The following is an 18,062-nucleotide window of genomic DNA, read 5'->3' as shown; positions in this document are numbered from 1 at the left end:
CGGGGTGGGCTTAGAAAGAGGGTCGGATGAGGCAGGCAGACAGGCCCGATGGTGCAGCAAGACGGAGGCGGCGGTGATGCCGTTAGAACGTGCGGGGTTAGGACGGGGATGACCATGGCCATGGCTACAGTTGGAAAAGGGAGAAGAAGGAGGTCACCACGGGCATGGTAAGGTCTCGCCGCAGCTCTAGGGCCATGGACAGCGAGACCCTACCCGCCACGGCGAGGTAGCGGGCAGCGGTGGCGTGGGGTCACGCTTTCGTTAATAGCGCGACCTATCGTGCGTTATCGGCGTCCTTTGGAGCAAACGGGATCCAACGTAGTGGCCACTGCTCCTACAACTTAAGCACTACACGCAACCTCGGTTGTAAATGGACCAGATCTAGTGGTATAGCGGTTGTAAATGTACCAGATCTAGTGGTATAGCGTTGAATTAAGCACCATGTCAAACAGAGTTAAACCATGTGTGTTTACACTACGGTTTAGATCGGTACTCCTCTATCGTATTAACAAGAGGTAGCATATGTTAATATATATCTCTTTATTCACCTCTTGTTTCCTATATGGTAATTATCATTTTTAATGTATAAAATTTTATATGATTCTTGAAGTCCAGTTTCAACTTTTAAGAAGCATGCTATAATGCGTCTGTGAGAAAAAAAAATAGTCCACGTTAGAAAATTGTAGCTATATGAGTGTGACTGTATCATCTGTTCCGTCACCAATGGTCAATGGAGCAGCAGAGAGAGAGAGAAAAACAGTTATAACTGACAACCTGAATGGAATGAATGGATTTATCATACGCTCGGAATCTCCAATATGTGAAGCACAGGAAAATTTCGACCATTGATTCCTCTTATTAGTAGTTAGAATAAAATAATGGGAGATGCCGATCTATACCTCTACTTTCAAACGCTAGTTTTGACTAATTATTAGTCAAAAAGTTTTACCTTTCATTCTTTCAAATCCTAGTATGCCCTACGTAAGAAACTGAGGGATCCTATCTTAAAATTCTCAACACCCGCTACAAGCTAGAACACGCAAGGTGCAAGTGCAATGCAACCAGGCATCATTCGTCCAGAAGATCTCAATTAGCCATTCGGCAGAAAATCTGGGCAGATAAAACAGCAGCGTAGCAGTACACTAACATGTTCTAGAAGACCAAAAGGCATCAGACATTGTGATCCTGCCTTAGCAGTAAACGAATGAAACACACTTCTTTACAGCACTTTCCAACCCACAATTCAGTTGCCTGATAACGAACTTCCTGAACACCCTAGTCCATGAATGCTACTTCACTTACGTGTACTGTGCTTCACTTTGCAATGAGTTTCAAGACCGACGGAAGAGTAGAAAGTCCTGAACAAGACCAAAAAGGACGTCCATGTGTGAGAATGCATGAACGCATTTAGTTGGAAGAATTTCTGATACAAGAGGCGAGAAATTACTTGCTGCACGACTTGCAGGCATAGCCAGTGGATTGATTAGAGCTGTCAATGATTGAGCGAGTCATCTTCACCTGCTTCAATGATGGATAAGGGGTTGCAACATGGACGTGGTTACTTTTCTTAGCATCATCACTGACTGCAAAGTACATCACAAAGTGAGGTTCCGGTGCCATGGAAAAGAACTGAGAGCTATACAAGTTTGCGATCGAATGAAAAGCTTCTCACCAGTTTTTTTGCCCATAGACGGTGTTGTGATCCTTGCCTTCTTCCCTGGAGGTGTCTTCAAGGGTGTTTCTGCTGGCCTATTCTTGCGCTTAGCACTCTGCATAAAAAACTAATATCAGGATATCAAACAAAACAAAGATTAAGGAGAATGTAACAAAAAGTCAGCTTAAAAAGCTCACACCTTTGGAGAGTCTTCATCATCTTCTTCATTTGAACTCTCACCATCATCCTCATCACTAGAATTCTGAGCATCCACCATGTCATGCAAAAGAATAATATGGTCAGAATACACATGATATCCAGTGCTGGTAGAAATGCATCGTGCACTTACAGGAACAATGCCCAGTTTCAGGCTGAAAAAGGTGTAGGTTCAGGAAATGGATAACAGACCCAAACCAAATAACCAATAGTAGTATATACAGTAATAAACACAGGAAAAAAAGTATAATCGTATACATAAGAAATTTGGTTCACAATAGATGATTACCTAGGTTATCTTCAGTAATACAACAAAATGACTTATACTTTGGCTGCTCACTCAATTCTTTATACCGGTATCACAATAAAACAATCTAGACAAATGAGAGAAAAAACTGAAACATGGAGGAAATGATATCTCAGTCATGATTCATCACTTATACCAACCTCATCATCACCCGATTCACCTTCTGAATCAACATCTTCGTCACTTTCATCATCGTCAGTGCCACCAACATCAGCTTTATGCTTGTCAGGATTCTTTGCTTCCTCCAAGCAAACCTTTGCTTTAGAGGACTCAGTAGCAGCAGGCTTCTCCACACCACATTTACTTTCTTTGCTTTTATCATCTGAACGTAAACAATGTTAAGCAAGTGAGTGCTTCAAGGATCCAAATGTGAGCTCATATTATCTAATTTAGCGGATTCTGTGACATATACAATGAGGATAGTGGATAAATGTACTAAACATGTATATGTGTGCAGTCATAATGCAGAGAGAAGAAATGCAATCTTAACTCATAAAAACAAAATTTCTTTGTAGAACAAGGATATACCATCTGCGTTAGGGTATAATGGAATAGCCTGTGGAACCTCCTCATCAGATTCATCATCTGAAACATCAATCGCTATGCTGCTTATGCCAAGTGATAAAAAAATAGGGATATCCAATATTGAAAGAACAAGAGCATTACCTTCTTCAGTACTTGTTTCACTGTCATATGTGATAAAAGACAGAGAAACGGTTAAGGAACAGAAATTTGTGTTCGAGCTTCTTTGAAAATATTGAAGAAAGTAAAATGGAAGGATATTTTCTCTTGCAATGCCTAAATTTGTAGCCAAGGGCAGAGATGGTGCTGGTTTTCGAGGTGTGTATGAACTCAAACTCCTTCTCGAATACCAAACTAGTTGTATACTGAGGGCATTTGTCAACTGATAGTGTTCCAATTGGAAACTCTTTGCCATTAACCTTCACAAAAACTTTCACATCCTCATTCCCCTTGCTATCCTGTAATGCTATCTTAAAAGACCAACAACTGAAAAGTAAAAAAAACAGGAACCTCCCAAAAACAAGATAAACAAAGAGTCATTATTACTAGTAGAAACCAACCTGTGAAACATGGCACCAGAACTCTCCTGGGTCACACTTCACTGTTGCTCCAGGTCTGACTACAACTCCTAGTAATGTTAGCATACCTTTTAGTATCCACAATAAGTAAGATAAAGATAAACTATTGACATAGTAGCAAATTGCAGAAAAATAGGAGATTTCTTCTAAGGAACAAGGCCATTGGCAGTGCTAACATCCAATTATAATATCATCAACAACAACAACAACAACAACAACAACAACAACAACAACAACAAAGCCTTTTAAGTCCCAAACAAGTTGGGGTAGGCTAGAGTTGAAACCCATCAGAAGCAATCAAGGTTCAGGCACGTGAATAGCTGTCTTCCAAGCACTCCTATCTAAGGCTAAGTCTTTGGGTATATTCCATCCTTTCAAGTCTCTTTTTATTGCCTCTACCCAAGTCAACTTCGGTCTTCCTCTGCCTCTCTTCACGTTACTATCCTGGCTTAGGATTCCACTACGCACCGGTGCCTCTGGAGGTCTCCGTTGCACATGTCCAAACCATCTCAACCGGTGTTGGACAAGCTTTTCTTCAATTGGCGCTACCCCTAATCTATCACGTATATCATCGTTCCGAACTCGATCCCTTCTTGTATGACCGCAAATCCAACGCAACATACGCATTTCTGCGACACTTAGCTGTTGAACATGTCGTCTTTTCGTAGGCCAACATTCTGCACCATACAACATAGCAGGTCTAATCGCCGTCCTATAAAACTTACCTTTTAGCTTCTGTGGTACCCTTTTGTCACATAGGACACCAGACGCTTGCCGCCACTTCATCCACTCTGCTTTGATTCTATGGCTAACATCTTCATCAATATCCCCGTTCCTCTGTAGCATTGATCCTAAATATCGAAAGGTATCCTTCCTAGGCACTACTTGACCTTCCAAACTAACATCTTCCTCCTCCCGGGTAGTAGTGCCGAAGTCGCATCTCATAAGTCCCAAACAAGTTGGGGTAGGCTAGAGTTGAAACCCAACAAAAGTAATCAAGGTTCAGGCACGTGAATAGCTGTTTTCCAAGCACTCCTATCTAAGGCTAAGTCTTTGTGTATATTCCATCCTTTCAAGTCTCATTTTATTGTCTCTACCCAAGTCAACTTCGGTCTTCCTCTGCCTCTCTTCACATTACTATCCTGGCTTAGGATTCCACTACGCACCGGTGCCTCTGGAGGTCTCCGTTGGACATGTCCAAACCATCTCAACCGGTGTTGGACAAGCTTTTCTTCAATTGGTGCTATCCCTAATCTATCACGTATATCATCGTTCCGAACTCGATCCCTTCTTGTATGACCGCAAATTCAACGCAACATACGCATTTCCACGACACTTATCTGTTGAACATGTCGTCTTTTCGTATGCCAACATTCCGCACCATACAACATAGCAGGTCTAATCGCCGTCCTATAAAACTTACCTTTTAGCTTCTGTGGTACCCTTTTGTCATATAGGACACCAGATGCTTGGCGCCACTTCATCCACCCTACCTTGATTCTGTGGCTAACATCTTCATCAATATCCCCGTCTCTCTGTAGCATTGATTCTAAGTATCGAAAGGTATCCTTCCTAGGCACTACTTGACCTTTCAAATTAATATATTCCTCCTCCCGAGTAGTAGTGCCGAAGTTACATCTCATATACTCAGTTTTAGTTCTACTGAGTCTAAAACCTTTGGACTCAAAAGTCTCCCACCATAACTCCAGTTTTCTGATTGACTCATGTCCGGCTTTCATCAACTAGCATTACATCGTCCGCGAAAAGCATACACCAAGGGATGTCCCCTTGTATGTCCCTTGTGACCTCATCCATCACTAAGGCAAATAGATAAGGGCTCAAAGCTGACCCTAGATGTAGTCCTATTCTAATCGAAAAGTCATCCGTGTCTCCATCACTTGTTCGAACACTAGTCACAGCATTGTGGTACATGTCCTTAATGAGCCCGACGTACTTTGTTGTGACTTTATATTTGTCCAATGCCCACCACATAACATTCCTTGGTATTTTATCATAAGCCTTCTCCAAGTCAATAAAAACCATGTGTAGGTCCTTCTTCTTCTTCCTATACCGCTCCATAATTTGTCTTATTAAGAAAATGGCTTCCATGGTTGACCTTCTGGGCATGAAACCAAATTGGTTCATAGAGACCCGCGTTATTGCTCTCAAGCGATGTTCGATAACTCTCTCCCATAGCTTCATAGTATGGCTCATCAACTTAATTCCCTGGTAATTAGTATAACTTTGAATATCCCCTTTATTCTTTTAGATCGGTACCAATATACTTCTCCTTCACTCGTCAGGCATCTTGTTCGATCGAAAAATATGGTTGAACAGCTTGGTTAGCCATGCTATAGCTATGTCCCCGAGACATCTCCACACCTCGATTGGGATATCATCCGATCCCATCACCTTACCTCCTTTCATCCTTTTCAACGCCTCTCTGACCTCAGATTCTTGGATTCTCCGCACAAAGCGATTATTGGTGTCATCAAAAGAGTCATCCAACTGAAAGATTGTGTCCGTATTCTCACCATTGAACAATTTGTCAAAATACTTTTGCCATCGATGTCGGATCTCATCCTCCTTCACCAAGAGATGCTCCCTTTCATCCTTAATGCACTTAACTTGGTTGAAGTCCCTTGTCTTTCTCTCACGAACCATAGTCATCCTATAAATGTCCTTCTCCCCTTCCTTCGTACTCAAATGTTGGTAAAGATCCTCGTATGCTCTACCATTTGCCACACTTACAGCTCGCTTTGCAGTCTTCTTTGCCACCTTGTACTTCTCTATGTTGTCCACACTCCTGTCATGGTACAAGCGTCTATAGCATTCTTTCTTCTCCTTAATAGCTCTTTGGACTTCCTCGTTCCACCACCAAGTATCTTTAGTCTCGCCTCCACTTCCTTTGGTTACTCCACACACCTCTGAGGCCACCTTCCGAATGTTGCTCCCACATGTTGTTTATGTCCTCTTCTTCCTTCCAAGAGCCCTCTTTGATAACCCTTTCCCTGAATACCTCTGACTTCTCCCCTTTCAGTTTCCACCACTTTGTTCTAACATCCAATTATAACATCAATTGCATTTATATCGTCAAAGGATTGGATCATGTTTATACTAAGGGAACAAGGCCATTGACACACACACCAGATAGATGAGTAAGCATCCAATTATACTCATCTATCTAGGTGCATTGGAGTAAATGTAATGTTAAACCTACACAAGCACAATGTAATCACACTATCACGGCATCATGTTTACCTGATTTGATAGGAAACCTTCTACAGTTCATGAAAAGCTGAAAAACCTTGCAAACTAAACTTGTCTCCCTCGACCTTGTCAGTCACAGAGCATTCTGATTTACCATGTACCACTGCTGCAATGGCGGCATAAGCTAAAAATCACCCATCCCTAAATTCATGGAATTACGAGACTGAATCACACCAATCAACAAAATTTACAGAAGGAAGCGGTTCATGAAAAGCTAAAAAATTAGAAGGGCGGGCCTGGTGCAAGCGGTAGAGTCTTACCGCCTATGACCGGAAGGTCCCGGGTTCGAGTCGCGGTCTCCTCGCATTGCATAGGCGAGGATAAGGCTTGCCACTGACACCCTTCGCAGACCCCGCACAGAGCGGGAGCTCCCTGCACTGGGTTCATCCTTTTTTTTAAGCAGCAATGCATATTACTGAAAAACAGTGGCAGACAAGTCTTAACCCGAACCAACCAGCCTCACCCAGGAAACAACCAAAACCTTTCCCCAATCAACAGACCGAGACAAACAAGCCGAACGCAAAATCGCACAAAGGTCATCTACGAACCCTAGGGGATGAGCAGGTTGATCGAACCTCTCACTCTTTCTACATTGGATCCAGCATCAGCGATTACCAGCACAAAATAGCAAACGACGAGACAGAGACACAATACAAACAGGGCGATGCACCCTAATATCCACTAAAGCAGGCGCGATCGGAGAATAAAATAATAAAAGGGAAGATCTCGGCGTACAGTACGAACCCCAGTACTCAAATATTCCGTTCATCGTGGCTCGTCGAGGAAGAAAGGCACGCGACGGGGTCCCCGGCGGCTTCTCTCCGCCGCGGTGATTCTCGAGAGGAGAGGGTTTTGGGATTTTGGGAGCGGCTTGTGAGGGACGCTGAGGGGCGGCGCCTGAGACGAGGAGGAGCGTATGCCTAAGTGGGCCTGGGAATGCGGATTCTCGTTTGGCCCAGTGGGCTTGCAGCGTTTCGTGAGTCGTGACTTGGTTTTCAGTCTCACGAGGAGGACACGGCCACGCATTCACACCGTCACACGGGTGACGGCCTCGGCCTGACGGGACCGCGGCCCCCACCCGCTTCCGGCTTCCCTGCCGGCTGCCGCGCGTCCTTGCCATCCTGCTCCCACCCCACCAATCGGCCGCTCTCATTTGCTCTGGTACCTACGGCGCCAGTACGCGTTTTCCCTTCCGCCGTTCCGCGTCCTCGTGCGTGAGACCCCAAGCCGCGAGCGGTGAGCCCCACGCACGCTCCGCCGCCGCTACCACTCATGCCGACGCCGCCCGACCAGTGAAGTAAACACTCGACGCCGCGCGGCGCGAGCGGGAACGGCAATGAGGCCGCCGCCGCCGCAGGGCCGGGGAGCAGGCGGGGGTGGCGCGCTCGGCCGGCGCGCGTTCGCGTCCCTCCTCGCGGCGGCCGTCTTGGCGCTCGCGCTCCTCTGCCTCTTCTACGGCGCCGCCTTCGCCCCCTCCATCCGCCGCGCGCGCCCTCGCCTTCCCCTCCGGCTGCGGTTCCGGGCCCAGGGGACGGAAGCGCTCCCAGCAGGCCTCGTCGTCTCCTCCATCCCGGTGCGCACCGCGGCCGCCCAACACCCGCGCCCTCTGCTTGCTTCGTTAACGGAGTCGTGATGGCGGTCTGTGCTTTGCTGAGTGAGTGTGCTGACCCCGCGTGCGTGTGTCGTGGGGTTCGAAATCGAACAGGTGTGCGACGCGCGGCACTTGGAGCTGATCCCGTGCTTGGACCGGGGCCTCCACTACCAGCTCCGGCTCCGGCTCAACCTCTCCCTCATGGAGCACTACGAGCGCCACTGCCCGCCGGCGCCGCGTCGCCTCAACTGTCTCATCCCACCGCCCGACGGATACCAGGTGAGGGAGAAGCCACCGTGTGTTACATTGCAGAGTGCTGTGTTGCACTTGCACCTTGCTGATGTGATGTGATGTGCGCGCGATGCGTGCTTAGGTGCCCATCAGGTGGCCGAGGAGCAGGGACGAGGTCTGGAAGGCCAACATACCACACCCGCACCTTGCTGCTGAGAAGTCAGACCAGCGGTGGATGGTCGTCAATGGCGATAAGATCAACTTCCCTGGTGGGGGCACCCACTTCCACACTGGCGCTGACAAGTATATTGTGCACCTTGCGCAGGTTTGAGATATTCCTGAGGCTAATCTACTGCACACGATTGATGGTTGCTATCGTAGGCTAATGTGACCAATGTTTTTCATCTGTGGTGGTAGATGCTGAATTTTCCAAATGACAAGCTCAACAATGGTGGGAACATCAGGAATTTGCTTGATGTCGGCTGTGGGGTTGCCAGCTTCGGCGCTTACCTTCTTTCGCATAATATACTTGCGATGTCTCTCGCTCCCAATGACGTGCATGAAAATCAAATTCAGTTTGCCCTTGAGAGAGGGATCCCGGCTACCCTTGGTGTGCTGGGTACAAGGAGGCTGCCATACCCAAGCCACTTGTTCGAAATGGCACACTGCTCTCGTTGTCGGATTGACTGGCTGCAGAGGGATGGTGTCTTGTTGCTGGAAGTGGATAGGGTATTAAGGCCTGGAGGATATTTTGTGTATTCATCACCGGAGGCCTATGCTTTGGACCCCTTCAACAGGAAGATATGGAGACAGATGAGTGACCTTGCTCGAAGGATGTGTTGGCGGGTTGCATCTAAGAAAAACCAGACGGTGATATGGGCTAAACCGTTGACTAATGGATGCTATATGAGGAGAGAGCCTGGAACACTTCCCCCCATGTGCGAACGTGATGATGATCCTGATGCTGCTTGGAATGTACCCATGAAAGCATGCCTAACTCCATTCTCTAAGAGTTAGTTCATTCCCTTCATTTTCCTTGAGATCATCAAATACCATAATAGTTTATACCCCCTTGTGGAGTTTGAATTTTATATTGATTATATGTGAAGAAAAATACATGTAGCCAAATTGTTATTGCTCGAGTTGCCCATTCAACTGCCAATAGGCTCAAACCCAAGTATGGTTTGCTCTGACAATTGCAGGAAGATACCATCTCCCTGTTTATTGTGCAAATGTAGATGAGTACATCTCATAGATTACTCCCTTCTTTTCTTAAGTTTTGTCGGTGATGCCTCCTCACCTTTGTTGGTTACCTTCTACTATTTTTCGCACACACACCACAGGGCCTATTTTGGCGCCTTTTCTTGAAATACCTTAAAAATTGTATTAGGACAGTCACAAAACATAGTTACTGGCGACCATTGGTGAAATGATTATCCTATAATTTTTCGAATTTTTACTGTTACAATATGACCTGCTGTACCATTTTCTAGAATTCTGTTCAACTTTCCGTGCTGAACCACCATATGTAATCTGAGAATCATAGCCTTGTATTTCTGTATTTGGTTGAGTTCCAACGTGCATCCTCTTCTGATTTTGGAACTACAAATCAAATTCTCCTTGCATGTTTCGTAAGGAAATGGTGAACCTAGTTGTCATTTTATACTAAATAGCTCAGGTATCAATCATGTGTCGGCCGTATTGGTTATTTGTTTTTTTCACCTAAACAGGAGTTAACAAGGCTAAAGGCAGCGAATTACTTCCCTGGCCACAAAGGCTCACAGCACCACCACCTTGCCTGAAAGAGCTTGGAATCAGTTCTGGCAATTTTTCTGAGGACAATGTGAGTTAGTATGGAACATCAGTGTTTTGCAATATGGGCACACGTACCCCTTTTTGATGGCGATCTATTTGACCTTGAAATATTGTTTGCAGGAGATTTGGCATTCTAGAGTAATTCAGTACTGGAAGCACATGAAGCCTGAGATACGAAAGGATTCCTTTAGAAATGTTATGGATATGAGTGCTAACCTTGGCGGATTTGCAGCATCTCTGAAGAAAAAGGATGTCTGGGTAATGAATGTAATTCCTTTCATGGAATCTAGAAAGCTGAAGGTTATATATGATCGTGGTTTAATGGGGACTACCCATGATTGGTAAGATTTTTTTTTACCTACTTGCCATCTATGATTTAATTGTTTCAAGGTGGAATTTGCATACCTAGAAATTAGAACTGTTACGTTTGTGTTGTCTTGTGGCATAGAGATATCAGTTTGATTGCATGACTATGTTTGCAATTAATTAGCCAAAAATATAAATTGTCAACTTGTTTTCTCATGGTTGTCCATATAAAATTCATTTTCATGTGTGGAAAGGGTGATATTATCTTGTTTGACTTCTAAGATGTAACTGTGTGTAATTCTAATTCTTAGTCTGTGCAACTAGCATAGTGGTTGCAGTTATAAACATGGTTTTCAGAAATTGAGGTAGTTTGGCTGTCATATTTTGGAACATGTGGATGTAGCGTTTGAGCCTTGAGGCCATAGTTCTATCCATTAGAAAATTACCTGGATCGTTATTATGACTATAGAAAACTGAAAAACAAAGGAAAAAAGAAAAACGCGAGGCCTATCAATGCATCTGATCCAGGTGCCCTGTTCTGTTGCTTCTTTCCATTTGTTTTTTCTTTGAAAGACCCTTCTTTCCATTTGTAACCTCTTCTATTGTTAACTTATACCTGACATGGTGGTAACCACTGAAAGAAATTTCTGTGCATTGTCCTGTGTCTGCTTTACTTGCTGTTACATATGGCTGGTGCTAAAATTCTTCATTTACGATTTGTTTAACTGAAGGTGTGAATCATTCTCGACATACCCACGCACCTACGACCTCCTTCACGCCTGGCTCCTATTTTCTGAGATAGAGAAGCAGGGATGTAGCCTGGAGGATCTTCTGATTGAGATGGACCGCATCCTTAGGCCTTATGGGTACGCCATCATCAGAGACAAAGCTGCTGTCGTAAACTACATCAAGAAGCTTTTACCAGCGCTAAGGTGGGATGACTGGACATTTGAGGTGAGGCCTAAGAAAGATGCGCTCACAACAAGTGACGAAAGAGTCTTGATCGTGAGGAAAAAACTTTGGAATCAGTCGTTGCAAGATTCATCGTAGCAGCAGTAGCTCTCGTTTTGATCCTAGTCCTAGTTGTAGTTAACTGGGCACCGGCGAGGTCCTAATCCTCTAATTGTAATATAGTGTCCGACTTTTTTGTTTTTCCCGTGTGATGAAATGTTAGCAGTAGATCAGCATCAGAATCAGATGCAGGCTTCAATCGTTAATATACATATTACATAGTCCAAATAGATTTGCTTCGATGCTCAGCTTTGCTTGTGAATGATTTGTTCCGCAAAAATCCTTGCGTTATTGTCACTCTGTCAGTGCCCCAACTGTCACTCCCAGATTTTAAAATGACCAAATGTGAAGTGCCTTTGCTTATACCGTGCCACGGGAGATCTGGCGAGCAGAGGTACGGCACTCACAACAGAATTACGTCGGTGTTGTCAAATCTCTGTTGAAGCTGTAGCGAACGACTGACAGATCCGACGAAGATGGTTAAATGAGCTTCAAATCTCTCAAGAATATAGGACATAGTGATCAAATGTTTGAAAAATACCTATTTGAAAGTAGAAGAAACTTTGCATAAATCAGTTGAAATTTTAGGGCCCGTTCGCTTGCTCCGGAATGGTCCCCGGAAGAATTCCCGACAGAAATTATTAGTTAATTTACATTAGTTTTCATTAGCTGGAATATTTCCTGGTACGATACTGCGTTAAACGAACGGGCCCTTAGAAGGATGTCCAGGAAAACAGTGAGCACATCTAGAAGGCGGCAAGCCGGTGCGTCGGTGACCGTGGCACACCTGTTCTGTTCGGGTAGCGCGGGGCCTGCGGCCCAGTCCAACGAACCCGACCTCGCCTCACTTCACTCGGGGAGTCCGGAGATCCGAACAGTTCGCTGCCGTCGCCTCCGCCACCGCGACACTACACACAAGCGCCGCCGCGGAAGGAGCGAGGGAAAAGAAGCGTCAGTGCAGCACCCGCCGCACATACGCCGCGCGGCGGGGCCGGCGGCGCCATGGCCGAGCTGCGGCACGCCACGGCGGCGGCGGCGGCGACCCGCGCCACCAGCTCCCCTTCCAAGCACGACGCCGAGGCGGCGTCCGCGTCGTCGCCCTTGGTCGCGTCCCCCCGCGTCGGCGGCGGCTCTGGCGGCAAGGACGGGCTCCGCCCCCACCAGAGGTGGTCACTCCCGCCCCCAGTCCGCTCCCTCCTTGCGCTCGAGGACCCCAGGTCCCCCACCGCCTCCGCCTCCTACCGGATCCTGGTCGCTGCAATCGCCTGCTTCGCCCTCGCTGCGCTCTTCTCCGCGCCTTCCGTCTGGGCACGCCTCGTCAGTTTCTGGTTCCCTTATCGCTTCTTCCTCTCATATTCGTTACGTTTCATCGAGATCTCTAACTCGCTGCTTACGCTCGTGTTGGTGCTGGACCCCTAGAACGCGCCGTACCTGTGCCGCAAGGAGGGGATTCGGCTCCATTGCCCCAGGGTAAAGAGTAAAGAGGCCTTCACTTGAGCAATGCATTCAGGGGAATCTGATTGTGCATGCAATGTGATTGGAGCCTGAATGTGATTTTGTTTGGCTTGGTATTATTATGCTGTAGGTTAGCCAGCGGGACACTCTGTGGGAGAATCCTCATGCAGCAGCGACTTCGTGGAAGCCGTGTGCTGAGCGTCAGAGCCATGAGGTCTCAGGCAAGTACAAAATCAGAGTGTTCTGGCTAAAAAGTAGATGCTAATTGGGTGGTTGCTTTAGTTGCTAACTTCGTGGAAGCCGTTTGCTGCATTTATCACCCTGATTTGTTATTATTGACTTGGGTGTGAGCCATGATAGTTTTTCATTTGATGACGTGCCACTCTTCGTCTGGAGTTACACTGGTTGGAGAAAATAACCATGGATAGCAATCTCTATAACGGCAGAGTAAATTTAAAGTAGAACAACGCCAAGAAAAAAAAGTTGCAAGTCGGAACCTCTTTGATTCCAATAATGCCTGTTAAAGATATGATGTTGTCACGCCAAGCATCTGTATACAAGTTAATCTATCTGAATTCTGAAGCAAATTTGAGTCTAAATAGGCTCAACCAATTTGTTAGCACATCTTAAGCTTGTAGAGATAACTTAAGCACCTTATTCACCTTATAAGCACCTGCCAATTTTATTACCAAAGCACCATGTCTAAGGATCTCCATTGTACATGGCTATATGCCCTCTTAGGAAAGACTTTTACTTTGCAAGTCATGATTTTTCAAATTGTGTTATTTCCTCATTATTGTTTTTGTTTATCAATCTGGAACTTAGCACGAGACAAACATTCACTTGAAGCTATGGTTTGATCTTGACAACAACCAGTTTGATCTCTATTTTGCAGACCTCGTGTCAGAGAATGAAACTTCTGGGTTTATATTTATTCATGCTGAGGGTGGATTAAACCAGCAACGTATAGCTGTACGCATGTGCCTTTCACAATTTTTTCCTCTTTGAATAGTTGCCTTGTAAAGAGTAAATTCCTGAGTTATTTCATTATTTAGACTTAAAATGGAAAATGTTGACCTAACTAATTTTTTTTCTACTTTATAATTTTTCTTTATGATGTTTCGTTCTTAATACTAGAGTTTCAGAAGATCATCATTCTGTTGCCAGAATTTTTGTCTTCATGTTATCTTTGTAGCATTGCACATTTATTAATTTTGTTGGGATATTTGATTTGTTTACAGATATGTAATGCTGTTGCAATTGCTAAGATAATGAATGCCACACTTATTCTGCCAGTGCTAAAGCAGGACCAAATATGGAAAGATCAAACGTAAGTGATGAACTATGATTTCCTTTTAAACAACTTACGGTTATCCTATGTGTTCTCTTTTCGTGATTCCTGTACTAGTTGAGAACTTCTATCTCTTTGTGCAGGAAATTCGAAGACATTTTTGATGTAGACCATTTTATAAATTATCTGAAGGAGGATGTGCGCATTGTTCGAGATATTCCTGACTGGTTTACAGAAAAGGATGAGCTTTTCACTAGTATAAAGTTAGTTGCTTCATTTTCAGCTATCCATTGTGTCTTAACTGTTATCTACTGAATAGCCTGTTGCTAAAAATTACACACAGGATTTATACTGATATTGGTGATACTACTTTTTGTCATCAATATAAGCACTATGATTGTTAGTGAGGATTATTACACATCAACCACATGAACCAGAAGGGCAACCTGACTGGAAATTGCTGCTGGACTTGTATTGTTCACTTTTGTTTTTGCAAGAGTTATTATCCTTACACAAAGTTGTTTCAGCTAGAGATTGTGTTTGTAACTCTCACCTCTAAGGTTTTGTATGTTTGTTGTAACAGGCGCACTGTGAAAAATGTCCCAAAGTATGCATCAGCACAATTTTATATTGACAATGTGCTTCCAAGGATCAAAGAGAAAAAGATAATGTCTATCAAGCCGTTTGTTGATAGGTTAGGGTAAGTGTATCACAGCATCAAGATGGCAATATAAGTAAACCATTGTCTTACCCTTGAGATACATCTTTAGATGTGTTAGTTATGTATAAGCATTCCGTTTCAGATATGATAATGTTCCAATGGAGATTAACCGACTGAGGTGCCGAGTTAATTATCATGCTTTGAAGTTTCTACCTGACATTGAAGATATGGCTGACAAGCTAGCAACAAGGATGAGGAACCGAACAGGAAGTTTAAATCCATACATGTAAGCTTAGTTCGCTCTCTTCTATTAAGAGTCGGCAGTCTGCAGTTGACAAATTGATATCTCATACTCAATTATACCTGCATCCAAAGGGCTCTTCATTTGCGATTTGAGAAAGGGATGGTGGGCCTTTCATTTTGTGATTTTGCTGGAACTAGGGAGGAGAAAACCATGATGGCTACTTACAGACAGCAGCAATGGCCAAGGCGGTACAAGGTGATGTCAATTTTCATTTTTCCTTACATTTTATGAAAGAATGGTGAGTCTTTCTTTAGTGGAGAATGCACTATTTGAATATACTGTTCTCTTGTTGCTTGCAGAATGGATCTCACTTATGGTCATTAGCACTAGAAAAGAGAAAAGAAGGCCGCTGCCCGCTTGAGCCTGGGGAAATAGGAATTATTTTGCGTGCGATGGGGTATACGAAGGAAACTCAGATATATGTTGCATCAGGGCAGGTGTATGGCGGAAACATAAGAATGGCACCCTTGAGGAATATGTTCCCCAATCTGGTAGGTGCTTCTGATGTTTACTTTATCTAGCAGGTCTTCCTTTTCCTGCCTTTGCTATTTCAAATATAGCCAGAATGCAAAAGATTCTCAAAGGAATATGTATAATTGAGATAGCTACCTTCTTGTTACCACTGTATATTTATAGAATTTTCGCAAGAAACGGCTAACCAAGGTACATACAACTGACCTAGCCTTTGGTAATTGCAGGTTAGCAAAGAAGATCTTGCAAGCAAGGAGGAGATGGAGCCTTTCAAGAAGCATGTAACCAGCCTTGCTGCGCTGGACTTCCTGGTATGCCTGAAGTCAGATGTGTTCGTCATGACCCACGGTGGCAATTTCGCCAAGCTGATCATCGGCTACCGTCGCTACATGGGCCGCCACAGGCTCAAGTCAATCAAGCCAGACAAGGGTCTCATGTCCAAGTTCTTCGGTGACCCTTACATGCCTTGGGCGACTTTCGTGGAGGACGTGATGATCACCCATCAGACACGGACCGGCCTCCCCGAACCCACGTTCCCGCACTATGACCTATGGGAGAACCCTCTCACCCCTTGCATGTGTAGAGCTTAAGTTATAGACTACGAGTGATGGTGCATAGTTATTCTTTGTTTATAGGCTGATATGCAAACTGCAAATTTTGTGTATTTTTTATTTACCACTTTTGATGTACAATTTTTAACAAAGCAAAGCTCAGTTCATGCAGAATCCTCTGCTATCTTTCCCCTGGAAATTTTCTTGATGCGTATATAAACATATAATCTGATGTAGTCACCTGTAAATAAGTCACGCCTGCAAATTATAGACTACTATTGCTTGGTTTTGACAATAACTCACGCCTGTAAATACAGTGTCAGCCGGAGCAGCAGAAGCGCCACTTGCTGCCGCCGCCGCTATGCTGGCCGTCGTGCAGGATCATTCCTGCGGGACGATTAGGCCTCAACTTCACCAGCCTTTCAGCTGGCAATGCACAAGCACAGACACGGTTAGCTGGCGACCGACACGACAGCATAACAATTCACAAAACTGAAGCTGAGACAGCAAGCGCTTGCCAAGCTCGTAGAACAGCTCGCTGACGTTCTGCGCTGTCTTGGCCGAGGTCTCTGTGAAGAACAGGCCATTTGCTTCCGCGTAGTCCATGGCTTCCTGAAGGAGAAAGGATCGCGGACCAGGTTATTCAGCAACACGCTAAGGAGAAGGGATTGCAGGGATATACAGTTGTGCGTACCTGAGTCCCAACCTGCCGCCTTTCTTGCAAATCGACCTTGTTGCCCACTAATGCCATCACCAGATGTGGATTCCCTATTTTTGATCAACATGTGCAACAAGCCAACAACAGCAACTCTTGGAGCCGATTTGGAGAACTACTGAAAATATAAAATTGATGAAATGAAATGTAGCCATGTACTGCCAAGTACTCACTACCTTGTCTCTGAAGCTCGTCCACCCATCTCTTTGCTCGCACGTACGAGTCCTGCACGACCCGATCGAATCAGAGCAGGAGCCTTTCAGCTTATCAATCAGGTGTGCAGTGCAGTGCAGTTGCCACTTTGCAAATCGACCGACGACGATGTTTAGTCGGAAGCAGGCATCTGAGTTCGAGCGAGGTCGGTCAGTCGTCAGCAGACACCTACCGTGCTCGTGATGTCGAAGACGACGATGGCCGCGGCGGCGCCGCGGTAGTACATAGGGGCGAGGCTGTGGTAGCGCTCCTGGCCGGCGGTGTCCCAGATGTCGAGCTTCACGGTGGCCTCGTCCAGGGCCAGCACCTGCGAGAAGAAGGCGGCTCCGATCGTCGACTCCTGGAAACTAACACGTCAGAATATATAAAAACGAGATCGGGAAAACCAAACCACAAGTATCGTAGCATGCATCACGAGGCATGTGGTGCGTGCCTGGCACTCGTAGTAGAGCCCTTTGGCGAACCGAACGACAATGCTCGTCTTCCCGGCGCCCAGGTCCCCGAGAAGCACCTGCAAACAAAATCCATGGCGCTGTGTTAGCGAGCGAGAGTGCCGTGCGTGCGCGCAAGTCCTGCATGCCTAGTGTATGTGTGTGTATTGCACATTTGCACCCACCAGCTTGGCCTGGATGATGGCGCTGCTCCCCATTGACGACGAACGTGCCCGCCCGGGCGGGAGGCAGATGATATGAGCGGAAAGGTTGTTGTATTTGCATCTGTTCAGCACGTAGGTGATACATAGACGCACTAGGTGATCGAGCATGACGAGCCGGTAGGTGCAGTGGGCTTCTGAGTTCTGACCGTTAGTTAGGTTATGTCTTTTAGGATGATTTTACAAATTACGTTCTTTTTTCTTGGCTTCTGAGATTGTTAAATATTTTAAGTGTTTGTGTCATGTAC

At 45.3% G+C, this 18,062-nt stretch overlaps 4 protein-coding genes across 6 annotated transcripts; 2 read left to right on the top strand and 2 right to left on the bottom strand.

Moving 5' to 3' along the window:
• Nucleotides 1-1,006: 1,006 nt before the first annotated feature.
• LOC136525356 (histone deacetylase HDT2-like) lies at nucleotides 1,007-7,490 on the bottom strand. Of its 3 annotated transcripts, none has more exons than XM_066518360.1 (11): nucleotides 7,292-7,490; nucleotides 6,808-6,962; nucleotides 3,260-3,327; nucleotides 2,976-3,169; nucleotides 2,844-2,863; nucleotides 2,706-2,762; nucleotides 2,318-2,499; nucleotides 1,854-1,916; nucleotides 1,673-1,769; nucleotides 1,448-1,583; nucleotides 1,007-1,358 (listed from the first exon to the last, which is right to left on the bottom strand). In XM_066518360.1, exons 2-11 carry the CDS (start codon nucleotides 6,956-6,958, stop codon nucleotides 1,295-1,297), a joined length of 1,032 nt encoding a protein of 343 aa, XP_066374457.1. In that variant the 5' UTR covers nucleotides 6,959-6,962; nucleotides 7,292-7,490; the 3' UTR covers nucleotides 1,007-1,294. The 3 variants fall into 3 exon arrangements, with proteins under 3 accessions (XP_066374457.1, XP_066374455.1, XP_066374458.1); XM_066518358.1 differs by having other exon boundaries at nucleotides 1,009-1,358; nucleotides 2,844-2,872; nucleotides 2,961-3,169; XM_066518361.1 differs by lacking the exon at nucleotides 6,808-6,962 and having other exon boundaries at nucleotides 1,010-1,358; nucleotides 2,844-2,872; nucleotides 2,961-3,169.
• Nucleotides 7,491-7,724: 234 nt separating this feature from the next.
• On the top strand, nucleotides 7,725-11,798 carry LOC136525354 (probable methyltransferase PMT9). Its single transcript, XM_066518356.1, has 7 exons — nucleotides 7,725-8,120; nucleotides 8,253-8,417; nucleotides 8,512-8,694; nucleotides 8,787-9,381; nucleotides 10,100-10,212; nucleotides 10,305-10,525; nucleotides 11,222-11,798. The coding sequence occupies exons 1-7, from the start codon at nucleotides 7,884-7,886 to the stop codon at nucleotides 11,538-11,540; spliced, it is 1,833 nt and encodes a 610-aa protein (XP_066374453.1). The 5' UTR covers nucleotides 7,725-7,883; the 3' UTR covers nucleotides 11,541-11,798.
• Nucleotides 11,799-12,289: 491 nt separating this feature from the next.
• On the top strand, nucleotides 12,290-16,410 carry LOC136525355 (protein PECTIC ARABINOGALACTAN SYNTHESIS-RELATED-like). Its single transcript, XM_066518357.1, has 11 exons — nucleotides 12,290-12,818; nucleotides 12,921-12,971; nucleotides 13,087-13,177; nucleotides 13,852-13,928; nucleotides 14,198-14,286; nucleotides 14,391-14,510; nucleotides 14,831-14,947; nucleotides 15,051-15,194; nucleotides 15,284-15,407; nucleotides 15,512-15,703; nucleotides 15,911-16,410. The coding sequence occupies exons 1-11, from the start codon at nucleotides 12,504-12,506 to the stop codon at nucleotides 16,271-16,273; spliced, it is 1,683 nt and encodes a 560-aa protein (XP_066374454.1). The 5' UTR covers nucleotides 12,290-12,503; the 3' UTR covers nucleotides 16,274-16,410.
• Nucleotides 16,411-16,489: 79 nt separating this feature from the next.
• On the bottom strand, nucleotides 16,490-17,860 carry LOC136525357 (ras-related protein RHN1-like). The gene is made up of 7 exons (XM_066518362.1): nucleotides 17,779-17,860; nucleotides 17,596-17,673; nucleotides 17,335-17,502; nucleotides 17,126-17,174; nucleotides 16,929-17,002; nucleotides 16,753-16,846; nucleotides 16,490-16,660 (listed from the first exon to the last, which is right to left on the bottom strand). Exons 1-7 carry the CDS (start codon nucleotides 17,809-17,811, stop codon nucleotides 16,554-16,556), a joined length of 603 nt encoding a protein of 200 aa, XP_066374459.1. The 5' UTR covers nucleotides 17,812-17,860; the 3' UTR covers nucleotides 16,490-16,553.
• Between the last annotated feature and the right edge of the window lie 202 nt (nucleotides 17,861-18,062).

The sequence above is a fragment of the Miscanthus floridulus genome, chromosome 19 (assembly GCF_019320115.1).
Source record: "Miscanthus floridulus cultivar M001 chromosome 19, ASM1932011v1, whole genome shotgun sequence".
Taxonomy (NCBI): domain Eukaryota; kingdom Viridiplantae; phylum Streptophyta; class Magnoliopsida; order Poales; family Poaceae; genus Miscanthus; species Miscanthus floridulus.
The sequence above is the reverse complement of the archived record's forward strand: the minus strand, read 5'-3'. Positions and strand labels throughout refer to the sequence as shown.

What these genes read in the sequence shown, in the direction of transcription:
- LOC136525356 (XM_066518358.1), bottom strand. Translation starts at nt 6,958, where the DNA reads ATGCATTGCTGCTTAAAAAAAAGGATGAACCCAGTGCAGGGAGCTCCC. An exon ending in TTTAGGCATTGCAAGAGAAA is followed by an intron (nt 2,873 to 2,960) that starts ATATCCTTCCAT and finishes GTCTTTTATCAC; the next exon opens with ATATGACAGTGAAACAAGTA. An exon ending in ATGATGAAGACTCTCCAAAG is followed by an intron (nt 1,770 to 1,853) that starts GTGTGAGCTTTT and finishes TTTTTTATGCAG; the next exon opens with AGTGCTAAGCGCAAGAATAG.
- LOC136525355 (XM_066518357.1), top strand. Translation starts at nt 12,504, where the DNA reads ATGGCCGAGCTGCGGCACGCCACGGCGGCGGCGGCGGCGACCCGCGCC. An exon ending in GAGCTTTTCACTAGTATAAA is followed by an intron (nt 14,511 to 14,830) that starts GTTAGTTGCTTC and finishes TTGTTGTAACAG; the next exon opens with GCGCACTGTGAAAAATGTCC. An exon ending in CCGTTTGTTGATAGGTTAGG is followed by an intron (nt 14,948 to 15,050) that starts GTAAGTGTATCA and finishes ATTCCGTTTCAG; the next exon opens with ATATGATAATGTTCCAATGG.
- LOC136525357 (XM_066518362.1), bottom strand. Translation starts at nt 17,811, where the DNA reads ATGGGGAGCAGCGCCATCATCCAGGCCAAGCTG. An exon ending in GGACGAGCTTCAGAGACAAG is followed by an intron (nt 17,003 to 17,125) that starts GTAGTGAGTACT and finishes GATCAAAAATAG; the next exon opens with GGAATCCACATCTGGTGATG. An exon ending in CGAGCTGTTCTACGAGCTTG is followed by an intron (nt 16,661 to 16,752) that starts GCAAGCGCTTGC and finishes GTGCATTGCCAG; the next exon opens with CTGAAAGGCTGGTGAAGTTG.
- LOC136525354 (XM_066518356.1), top strand. Translation starts at nt 7,884, where the DNA reads ATGAGGCCGCCGCCGCCGCAGGGCCGGGGAGCAGGCGGGGGTGGCGCG. An exon ending in CCTAACTCCATTCTCTAAGA is followed by an intron (nt 9,382 to 10,099) that starts GTTAGTTCATTC and finishes TCACCTAAACAG; the next exon opens with GAGTTAACAAGGCTAAAGGC. An exon ending in ATGGGGACTACCCATGATTG is followed by an intron (nt 10,526 to 11,221) that starts GTAAGATTTTTT and finishes GTTTAACTGAAG; the next exon opens with GTGTGAATCATTCTCGACAT.